Genomic DNA, 12,068 nt, shown 5'->3' with positions numbered 1-12,068 from the left:
CACCATGGTTCTCCTGCCCACTGAGTAATTAAACTCGCACCGTGGAAAGAGATGAACAGGGGTATCTTCCCTGAAAATGTTCTCCAAATATGGAGTCTTTTCAGCAGTTTCTTAAAGTAACGTGTTCCACGATAATTGTTAAAACAGTGACCAACAGATGCTAGGGGAAGCAGCTTGAAACCAGGCATTGGTAGTTTCCCATAGCTGTGCTTTCTTTTGGGGTCACCCCTCCTCTAACCAGTAGCGCAGGCCCTACCCATGGAGGCACTTTTAGAAACAACTAAATAGAACTAAATAAGTCTATAAACCAAACTCTGACCTAAAACAGTGCTTCCAACTATGCTAGCCTGAGAATTGCCGCTAGAGCTTTATTAAAAATATAGATAGTTTCCTGGCCTCTGATTTCTACTAGAGATTCTGAATCTTTGAGACTAGGGCTGGGCCTGAGCATGTGACGCTAAAATAAGAACAGAATTTTTGTCCTACGAGTGCTTGTTAGAGAATTCAGTCATTAGCTGACCGACCCACAACACCTGCCAGATGGCGGCATGTGCTGTCAGCTCTTTGAGAGTCAGTCCCGTGGCATGTATTTGGACCTTGTTGTCTCAGATCCCTTCCCAACTTGAAATGCTTTCCCGTGAGTTTTAATTTAATGTTAAGCTGTAACCTTTACAAAGTATTCATATGATAAGTCTTTTAAAATAGCATTTCTGTAAATTGTACCCACTGCCAACTCTATTAGTCTAATGTCCCTCTATGAGCACCAATGAAATAAGACCCTACTTGAATATAATTCCAGAAGAAAAATTTGTCCCTGGGGATTATTTTGCTTATTTTCTTTAGTTGTTATATAATGTCCTGGTAACAAAAATAATTTTTTTTACCCCCGTTGCCTTAAATTTAGAAATAAATCCAATGCTGAACTCATCTCTTGTGCCTTCCTTTCTTTTTAATGGTGTGTATCATGATTCTTAATTCACGTAATAAACTTTTTGCTTCCGTACTTTCTTTTGAAAATAATGTGGGCTATATATCCCTTTAAAAAATGAAATAGTGAAAAGATCAAGAGAGAGAGTCAGAGGTAGCAAAGCCCTTACATCCCTTTCTTTTTCTGCAATTTTATTTAAAAGTGTATTCTTATACTGCAAAGTGTTAATTAAGCACCTAATAGTGAGTTCTGCTTAATACTTAGCGTAAGTCTCATTGTTTGATTTAAAAAAAAAATAACTCCATTATTTCCTTTTACTCATGGAAGCCGCAGTCTAACGGCAGATTTTCCCCATTTGGTATATGTAGTCAGATAAACAGCGGATGACGAAGAGGGGCTCTCGGTAGTGGACCCTCAGAGTACACCTGCTGCCCTTCCACAGCCCAAAGTGCCATTAAATGTCAGTCATCCAGAACCCCCCCCGCCCCCCCCCCCTCCGGCGGCATCCCAGCTCCTCATCCTTCGTGATGTGCATTTTTTAAAGATCCTGCAAAACTCGCTGACAGCTATCAAACTTCTCCTAAATCTGACAGAAAACAATTATAAAGATTTACATCAAAGTAAGTAAGCTCCTGCAAAGGAAGGCTGAGCCTCCTGAAAAGATTCCCTTTCCCTTGCCAGCCCCATAGCCCCAGGGCAGCCGTGCTCTCTCAGGGTGTGGTCTTGGTGCTGCTTTTGCTCCTGACACTGAGCCAGAGGCTAGGGACTCATGGATGCATTTAGCCTGGGATAAAGCTGGTGGAAAGAGGAGCAGGTTCATATTTCATTCTAGGCATGGCATAACTGCCAACCCAGGGTGAGTGATGTGGTGTAAATGGTAGCTATGAAGGGAATGATGGGGTGTGAGGATTAAAGAATATACTCACTTTTTATAAGAGATTGTCAAAGCTACCACTATTTCCTCTGGTTACCAAAGCGTGTGGCTCTAGCCTCAGTGAGCAACAGAGAATCCTAGTTTATTCTCTAGACTGTCTACAGAGTACTCCCTCTAATTAATTGTCTGCTTTTGCCCTATAAAGGCCTCAGTGAGAAGTTACAGTTGAGGAGGAGAATGTAAGTCAGTGGCTCCCAAATCCTGCTCTGACACAAGGTCATGATCCTGGGCCAGTCTATAGTGCTCTGCTGTATTCGTCCTCATGTTTGATGATTTACAATATTACCTTTTATTCTTAAATAATGTGCCTCCTATATTTTTGGTGCAAATATCCTTTTATGGAATGATGGTGATATGAGATAGGAACTTCTTAAAAAAGCCTTTGATAAGGTAAAAATTGGAGGCCTATGTAAGTCCATTTTTATAAGTATAAAAATAAATATAAATAAATGAAATCCACGCAGCTATATGTCTACTATCTGTTCTTCTAAGTTCTACACATAGGTTCATTTTTTTCTTTCATAATTGAGCATTTGTTAAGTATTTTTTTTAGGGGGGAATAGTGTATTAGTCTCTAGGGTACAGTGATTTAAAAAATACATTCTAAGCTCACAATCTGTTAGGACCAGGCAAGTAATCAGATAATTAAAAAACAGTGTTGTACGTACCGCAGTTGAGGTAGTCACAGAGAGTGCTCCTTCCCCACTTGAGGTCCCTGCCTGGAAAGGGTTCATGGAGGAGGTGAAGCCTGATCTGAGTTTAAAATACAGGTACAAATTAGCCTGCCTAAAAAATGAGAAAGGGGGATTCTAGGGAGAAGGAACAGTTGGGCAAAAGCCCTTAGGTAGGACAAAATCTGGTGGGTTTGGAAACCTACTTCATGTGGAAATGGGGGACAGGGACCCAGAAGTGATAATTACCAAGGATGCAAGACTAGACCGTGTCAGGCCTTGGACACCAGGAAAACTTGTTTGGATTTTATCCTGAAGCATTAGAGACCTTTGCAGAAAATGGTTTAAAGTTTTCATTTTATCAGGTGGGCCTGCTAAGCCCACCTCACAGTTGAAAGAATAAACTGAACCCAAATGCCTCCTCTCTGCAAGCAGGAGATTCCACTCCCCCGCCAGAATACCCCAGAAGGGTCGAGCCTTGTGTGCCAGTTCTCCTGCTAAGATGGTTCATTCCTTCTCCAGTGGAGAGGATTAAGCAAGCAGTCAACCTAGAGTCCAGAAGTGTCCTTTAGTCTTTGTTTTTTATTCTGTATTGTCTTTTATTTAGTTTTATTTATTCTTTATTTTTCACTTTATTTTTTGATTGATTGATTGCAGGAATGCACAGAACAAAGAAGTGGAGTGGGGAACAGAGGCAGGAATCATGGTGTGTTTTCTTTTAAGAGCTCAGGAGTTCCCAGGCAGCATGTAACATATATGGATACATTCTCCTCTTCTAAACTGTCTTTTATCTTCTATATACACAAAGTAAAGAGTAAAATACATTCATTACTTGGACAATTAGATAAATAATACAATCATTGGATCCATTTATCTGGCTTTTGCTGAACAAGGCAGCGTTTTGACTTAGATTTTTCACCCGTTCCTTGGTTCTCCACATTGTGTGCATAAAGGCTTCAGTAAGTATATTTTCCCTCAAGGGAAATTGAGTTGCTCAGATTAGAATAACCAAATCCTTCATAAGTAGCAAGTTCTGTCCAGTGCACACCAGTTCCCGAAAGGTTGAGGTGCCATGTTTTGTTAACATTGCTTGAGAGTCTTGTACTTGATAATACGCTCCCATCTAATCTGTTTACACACATTTGAAAGTTCGAAAACATGTGGCTAAGGTCATAAAGGTGTAAAGATCATCCTCATTTCACTTAATAAATATTTTAAGTTTCTGCGTTTCAAAAAGCTAACTAAAAGGAAAGCAACGGATTATGAAAAGTAATTTCAGCATGTAGAGCCTACAGTTGTTGTTGTTGTACATGGCCTCATACAAAATTATTTTTAAAAAGCCAACATATTGAAACTCACTGGCTCTACAAAAGAAATAATAAATACACGTTTTTGACCTACAAAGCAAATCCAGTGTCTGCTTCTCTTGAACATCATGTTTGTAGTCTGTTTGTGTTTTATTTATTAACTTATTTTCCCAGTTTCACTGAGATATAATTGACCTATCACACTGTATGAGTTTAAGTGCACAATATAGTGATTTGATATGTGTATATATGCAAAATAATTACCATAATCAGTTTAGTTAACATCCATCACCTCACATAGTTATAAATTTTTTTTCTTGAGATGAGAACTTTTAAGATATACTCTCCTAGCAACTTTGAAATATACAATTGCTTGTTTTTAAACTGGTATAATGCTTTTCATTCATTCATTCATTCAGCACATAGGCTCCTTGAGGACAGTGAGAAAGAATGAGTGTACACCCGGGGCTGTTGCATCACTCCCTGTGGAAAGTGATGGTGACTAGGACTAGGGTTGTAGCAGTGGGATGGAACAGAGTGGACAGGTGTGTATGAGAGTTCTTGCAGGGTAAATGTCAGAGACCCGTGGTGGATTGAATATGTGGGGAAAAGGACAGAAGTCAAAGATGATGGTGCTTGAGCATCTGGCCGTGCCAATCACCGAGAGAGAAGAAGATAGAGGAGGAACAGGTGGAGGTGGGGTGGGGTGATGATGAGCTCAGTTTGGAGCATATTAAGTTTGTGAAGCTTATGGATCATCCAAGTAGCGATGAAAGTAATTTGGCAGGATGTGTCAACTGTCATAAAAATGTTTCCACTTCTAGGCATCTCTTTTAAGATAGTAACTAAAGAATATGCACAGAGATAGTCTTTGCAATATTATTTATAACATCAAAAAATTGGAAACAACTTACATGTCCAACTCTGAAATAATGGCTGAATAAATCGTGTACACTTAAAAATTACATTGCTATAAGACTACAATTACAAAGACTGTACAATATGGAAAATGCTTATGACGCGTTAAATGAAAAAGGACACAAAGTTATATTTTAGAGATGATTGCAATTAGGTTAAAATATATGCATTTGAAAAATATTCTACAAGGTACATTGGAAAATGAAAATAGTTATCTTGGTAATATAAATTAATTCTGTTTTTATATCCCAAGTTTCATGTAATGTTTTTATATTACTTTTATAATTCAAGAAAAAAAAACATTTCAAAGTACTAAAAACTCTTACGCTTATGCCCATTTATGTTAACTTGAAGTGAATTAATTTGAAATCTTACTAATTATAATTGCAAATCAATGACATGTTAAAGCAAGAGGACTGTTAACAGTTGTAAGAAATACTCATTTTGTTTCTCTGTTTACAAATGTATTTCACAGTTATCAAGGAAAAATATGGTCTTGGGTAGGCAGTTAATAAGGGGATAGAAATTGACTTTATGTGACGCTTAAAAGTAACCACTTGCTTTAAATGGACTATATTTATATTAACTGATTATCTAAATACCAGTGGTTTGTCGCATCTGCTTTTGTTTGAATTTTTAATATTCCATTTGATCTTTAATTTCAGTCTGTTATATACTGTCCGTCTCCCAAAGGCACCAGAGGTTTTTTTTTTAAATATTCTTTCAAATGAATCCTAAGTCCAAATATAAATTTGACATAAAGAGCAACCAAATGAGTTTGTGTAATCATGCTCCAGGACACAGTTGTCAACTCAGGTTGTGACCTCGTACTTACACGGACATTTCTTTTAATCTTTGTGCTTCACTTTTATTTCATTTCATTTTTAAAAATAACAGCTTTATTGAGATATAATTCACATACCATACAGTTCTCCTATTTAAGTTGTATAACTCAAAGGATTTTAGTTTATTCACAATCTTGTGCAATCATTACCACAATCAATTTTAGAACATTTTCGTCATCCCAGCACCCTCCTCCTATACCCATTAGTAGTCACTTACCGCCACCACCACCCTTAGTCCTAGGCAGTCACTATTTATTTGCTGTCTCTATAAATTTTCCTATTCTGGACATTTCATATGAATGGAATCATATAATATGTGGTCTTTTGTGACTGGCTTCTTTCACTTCGTTTTCAAGGTTCATTCATGTTGTAGATGTATTGGTAGTTCGTTCCTTTTTATGGCTGAGTAATATTCTATTGTATGTATATTTCACCTTTTATCCATTCATCAGTTGATGAGCATTTGGATTGTTTCCACTTTTTGACTACTGTGAGTAATGTTGCTATGAACATTCATGCACAAATTTTTGTATAGACATATATTTTCGTTTCTCTTAGGGTATATACTTAGGAGTGGAATTGCGGGGTCATATGGTAACTCTATTTAACCTTTTGAGGAACTGACAAACTGTTTTCCAAAACAGTTGCACCATTTTACATTCCCACGAGCAGAGTAGGAGAGTAGCAGTTACTCCACATCCCTGTCAGCACTTCCTATTATCTGTCTTTTTTATTATAGCCATCCTTGTGGGTGTGAAGTAGTATCTTGTTGTGGTTTTGATTTGTTTTGCTGATGGCTAATGATGTTGAGCATCTTTTCATGCACTTATTAGGCATTTGGATATCTTCTTTGGAGAAATGTCGATTCAGATCCTTTGCCATTTTTAAATTGGATTGTTTGTCTTTTTGTTGTTGAGTTGTAAAAGTCCTTTATATATTGTAGTTACAAGTCCCTTATTAGATTTATGACTTCAAATATTTTCTCCCATTCTGTGGATTGCCTTTTCACTTTCTTGATGGTGTCCTTTGAAGCACAAGGTTTTTAATTTTGATAACATGCAATTATCTATTTTTTTCTGTTATTGCTGGAACTTTTGGTATCATATCTAAGAAACCATTGCCTAAGCCAAGGTCAGGAAAATTTATGCCTGTTTTCTTCTCAGAGTTTAATAGTTTTAGCTCTTACATGTAAGGCTTTGATCTGTTTTAAGTTATCTTTTATATGGGGTCCAGCTTCATTCTTTTGCCTGTGGATATCCAACGGTACCATTTATTGTGGAGTCTATTCTTTCTCCCATTGAATTGTGTTGGCACCTGTGACAAAAGTCAGTTTACTAAATGTAAGAGTTTATTTCTGGACTCTGAATTCTATTCCATTGATCTACATGTCTATTCTTATTCTAGTGCAGTCACCCCTCTGTATCCATGAGTTTTGCAAATTCAACCAACTGCAGATGGAAATTTCACAGATAGGGAGGAATTTAATTGAGTTGTATCCATGGATGTAAAACCTATGGATATGAAAAGCCAACTGTATTCCTTGTACCATGCCATTCTATGTAACAGACTTGAGCATCCATGGATTTTGGTAACCATGGGGGTCCTGGAACTAGTCCCCCGTGGATACTCAGGGGTGTATACCCTCTGTCTTGATTACTGTTGCTTTGTAGTAAGTTTTGAAGTTGGTAGCTGTGAGTCTTCCAACTTTGTTTTTCTTTTTCAAGAATTTGTGTGTGTGTGTGTGTGTGGCTGTTTTGGATCCCTTGAATTTCCATATAAATTTTAGGATTAGTTTGTCAATTTCTGCAAAGAAGACAGCTGGAATTTTGATAGGTTTATTTCATTTTGTGAGTAGCTATAGCATTGTCATTAGGAAAAGAAATAATATTTAGAGTAATTTCCTGGTTCTCTCTCTTCTTTTGAAAGGCGTATGAGATTCTCATCTTCTCAAGCTGCTCCAAGATGATTTAAATGCTATTATCTCTATCTTCTTTTTTATTGTTAATCTCTTATTAGTGGGGCAGGCCCGTGGCTGAGTGGTTAAGTTCACACGCTCCGCTTCAGTGGCCCAGGGTTTCACCGGTTCGGATCCTAGGTGTGGACATGGCACCACTCATCAGGCCATGTTGAGGCAGCATCCCACATGCCACAACTAGAAAGACCCACAACTAAAATATACAACTATGTACTGGGGGGATTTGGGGAGAAAAAGCAAAAAAAAAAAAACTCTTATTAGCCAATTAAGTAGAGTTCTTTCCTTCTAATTGCAGCGATACCAAAAAAAAGGTTTTGTTTGCCTAGATTGTGTTTACTAAACAATAGCTTTTCTCTTCTATTAACTTCTTAGATAAAAATTGAGAGACCGTGTAATGAGAGACCTAACAGTAAGAATGTGTGCAGTAGAAAAGCTGACAGAACTTTGGGTAGAATAGCTCAGTCTGTCTAACGCTCCATACCTCCAGGGACGTAATTTCACTATCTTATTAAAATGAAATCAAGTGAAGATTTATTACCAATAATTATTTATTTATTATTTTAGTGATAGCGTTATTTTTCTAAACAATTTAAGAATAATTTTTAAAGGTAAGTAATCTACCAAACATAGTAATCAGAGTATGAGACCTGTTTGTTTTGAATTAAAATAAATAGGATGGAAAAAGCTTTTAGAAATTAACGTAGAATTGCGAGTATCAGTTGCACCAAAGCACTCAGTAAATATTGGTTGAATAAAGGAAAAAAATGAAAGGAAGTCCCTACATAAATCACTGTTTTGAAAGCCCATGCCTCAACCTTAGGGATGATTCTAGATAATCCCTCAATTCAAAAGGATAAATCCTGCTTTCAGGGTAGATTGTTTTTCAGTATTTCCAATTTTCTTAAAGGATAACCTGAGTTTCACATTTTTGCAGCGTTTACGTCATGGTTGGTGCTGATGTCCCATTTTCGTCTTGTTTACGAGAAGTTGAAAATCCTCAGAATCAATTGAGATGCAGTCAAGAAATGGAACCTGTAATAACATGTGATAAAAAATTTCGTACTCAATTTTACATTGACTGGTGCAAAATTTCATTGGTGAGTTTTTATTTTATTTTGTTTTTGCAGATATAATTAGAAGTGATGTGGCTGGAGATAACAATTGACTAAAACCTGAATTGCTTTTAGGAACAAATCCTGGGTTTACTTTATTAACTGCAGTTGACTTCCCTCGACTTTAAGGATTTGGCAAGCTCATTGACAGTGCATCCATTTAGGAAAGAGTATCTCCACTTTTGTACTCAGTCTAGCCTTGATTAGTTGCTGGGGCCGGATTAGCTTGACAGGTGGTCCAGATGGCCCCCCTGGACATCCAGGTGGCTGCTAAGTAGGGATAGAGTATGGAGTCAGTGTGACATGTGAAGAAAGTCTCAAATATGCTTCTGCCACCCTACTTTGGAAGGAGAGACTGGAGTACAATAATAAATCTGAAAATAAAGCAATATTGCTCTATGATTCAGTGTCTTGGAAACTCAAATTGTATGAAAAGTTCAAGGGATAAGAAACAATTCCTACTGAGGAAATTTAGAATCTCACCCACAGTCCCATAAATAATAAATATTTCTTTCTAAACCACTTTTTAGTTACTGTGCTAAAAGACTTAGGAAAATGTGGGTAAGGTTTCATATATATGTAAGAGATATATATAATATTTTATATGAAATTTATATTATAGTTTTTGGTCCAGCTTTCTGTAAGATAGGAAAGTTGGTTTACTTGTGACCTTTAGATTTAACTTCTGTCAACTCTCGATGATTGGTGGTGAGTGAATTAGATCTAAGTTTAAAGTTGACATTTGAACAAAGTTATTGACACATAAACACAACTGTCACTTCATGTCTTCGCTAACCAGCTGCAGGCAGCTTTCCTGGATCCAGTGCGGGAGAACATGCTGCTCACGTTGCAGCTCTTAGCACCTGTGGCCCCTGGCCCTGGGCTCCTCTTTCCATGTCGCTTGTGTCTTGGGAAAATAGTTCTCCTTTTTTGCCTTCTCAAATGAAGTAAAATTGTTAAGATGCTGGGGTTTATGTGTATTATAGATAAATGTTGAATTTGCAAAGCTCAGTATTTCAGTCATGGTGCAAATTGTGCAAGGCTGCGAGAGCCTGAGTGGCTGCCGTGAGAACTTCAGCGACTGCTTCTGACCCTGGTCAGTAGACGGTGGGCCCGACACTGCCGTTCTACTTGTGCTGGTGCTGTAAAGTGTTTATGTTTAGGGATATTATCTAATTTCTAAAGGTTTAAAAATGGCTTATGCTTTGAAGATTTTGGTTTTTGTGGTAAGACTTGATAAATGGAAAGGTTGGGATTTTCATTTTTTATTATTTATATGTCTCATCTTACCACAGAAGATTTCAGGAGGCTTAAATAAAAGGGTCAAAAAATAAGCATAAAAACAATAAAATATAAAAGAAATGGAAAATCAGGACCTAAACTTTACAAAAAAGTAAGTTTAACGTCAAGTTTGACTACAAGCTTCCTAATGTCCAGGATTAAAAGAGGAAATTCATCAGTTATTTAGTTCTCATTCGTAAAGGGAGCAGAGAATCCATTCCTTGGGAGAAAATTAAGTTTTTACTAGCACTGTATTGTTCACAAAATTCTTCAAGTAGAGTATTTTGGGAGAAGATTCTGAGAAATGCCACAAATAATTCTTCCTAGCCATTTTTTGTAGGGGGAGCAAATATAGTAACAGATTTCACATTGCTATTTTTGTGGTGTCCTTTAAGTAAAACCTTAGCGTAATTAAATGCAACTCTGTGAAAGCCGTTCAGTTAATGTGGATGTAAATTAATATAGTGCGAGTGTTGTGCATTTTTTGATCCTGAGATTGTTGTTGTTAGTGTCGTAGACTCCTAGTGACCCCGTGTACAGCAGCGCAGAACCCTGCTGGGTCTTCTTGTGCCATACTCTCACCTCTGGCTCTGTATCAGACAATGCTCCACTGCTATTCATAGGGTTTTCATGGCCAATCTTTTTCCAGAAGTGGGTGGCCAGGTCCTTCTTCCTAGTCTGTCTTAGTCTGGAAGCTCCACTGAGATCTGTCTGCCGTAGGTGACCCTGCTGGTATTTGAAATACTGGTAGCATAGCTTTCAGCATCACAGCAACAGGCAGCTGTGACAGTATGACAACCGACAGGGGTGGTGTGCTTCCTTGAGCAGGAAAGGAACCTTGGCTGTGATGATGAGAGTGTTGAAGCTTAACCACTAGAAGGTCAGGGCTTGCTGATCTTAGGATAGAATTTAGTGAAACTATAGCCTTGGATGGGTTACAGTAGTTCCTTAGACTATCTTCCCTGAAAACTACTTCTGTCAGCTAGATGGTAGAAAGATCAAGGTTATAATCATTTAAAGAAAAAATTTTTTTCCCTTTTCTGTTTTACTAACCTTAGAAACCACACCCCCACACCTGGTTATCAGCCAGTTCACTGTTAACATCTGCACTAGAGGTTTGTCACTAGGAAACAAGAAATTTACACAGTAGTGTGAAGGACTTCTGCTTTGGAGGAAGGAAACTGGAAAAGAACAACTGCACACACACACACACACGCATATTTATGTATTTAGACATGTCCAATGCATATCTGTTGTGGGAAGTTCATAGAAAGCAGGCCAACATAAACCCTTTAATTTATTACTTCTATTCATTACTTCTTCATAGTTCCCATAAATAATTGCAAGTTCAAGATGATAAACTAATTAGAAAAGATTGCTTTTGAGAAATTTGTCAAAGATTGTTTTGCTATGTCTAGATCTTAAACTTTTATAATGTTTGCAGCTGTTGATTTGATGTGTAATTGTCTTCTTTTGCATCAGGTTGATAAAACAAAGCAAGTGTCCACCTATCAGGAAGTGATTCGTGGAGAGGGGATTTTGCCTGATGGTGGAGAGTACAAACCCCCTTCTGATTCTTTGAAAAGCAGAGACTATTACACGGATTTCCTAATTACACTGGCTGTGCCCTCGGCAGTAGCATTGGTCCTTTTTCTAATACTTGCTTATATTATGTGCTGCCGACGGGAAGGAGTGTGAGTACTTTAAAGCACTAATGAAAAATTATAGAGCCTACTAAGATAACAACGTATAAGATTTCATTAAAAGCCAAGTTCCATTTAGTTCATAAAGCACTTTATAAATGAACTGAAATTGTGTTCAAGTCAAACTACAGTACTTTATTCCTTTAAAATGAATTAAAGTAGTTTTGAGTCTAGTAAATCAAATTAGGGGATATAATTACTTTATTCAAAAATTATTAAGGCTAGATGTAAATTCATGCTGGCAAAACAGTCCAAGAATAATTGAGGCTAAATATTTTGGTTATGCACGCCGTCTTGTATGAGTAGAGACCTCGGGATCTATTGACATGGTAATTGCACTTTAAATAAATAAATAGTTTGATCAGAAGTGATGGTCAAAATTCTTCTTGACATT

At 37.3% G+C, this 12,068-nt stretch overlaps 1 protein-coding gene across 19 annotated transcripts in view; it reads left to right on the top strand.

Moving 5' to 3' along the window:
* SGCE (sarcoglycan epsilon) overlaps positions 1 to 12,068 on the top strand; it is a 66,991-nt gene that overhangs the window by 40,402 nt on the left and 14,521 nt on the right. For all 19 annotated transcript variants that reach the window (XM_070265687.1, XM_070265685.1, XM_070265683.1 and 16 more), the window contains 2 exons: positions 8,513 to 8,675; positions 11,454 to 11,665. In XM_070265687.1, the coding sequence (XP_070121788.1) occupies positions 8,513 to 8,675; positions 11,454 to 11,665 (375 nt within the window). The remainder of the gene's footprint in view (positions 1 to 8,512; positions 8,676 to 11,453; positions 11,666 to 12,068) is intronic.

Source organism: Equus caballus, chromosome 4, assembly GCF_041296265.1.
Source record: "Equus caballus isolate H_3958 breed thoroughbred chromosome 4, TB-T2T, whole genome shotgun sequence".
Taxonomy (NCBI): Eukaryota; Metazoa; Chordata; class Mammalia; order Perissodactyla; family Equidae; genus Equus; species Equus caballus.
Note: the sequence above shows the minus strand (reverse complement) of the source record. Positions and strands in the feature narration are given on the sequence as shown.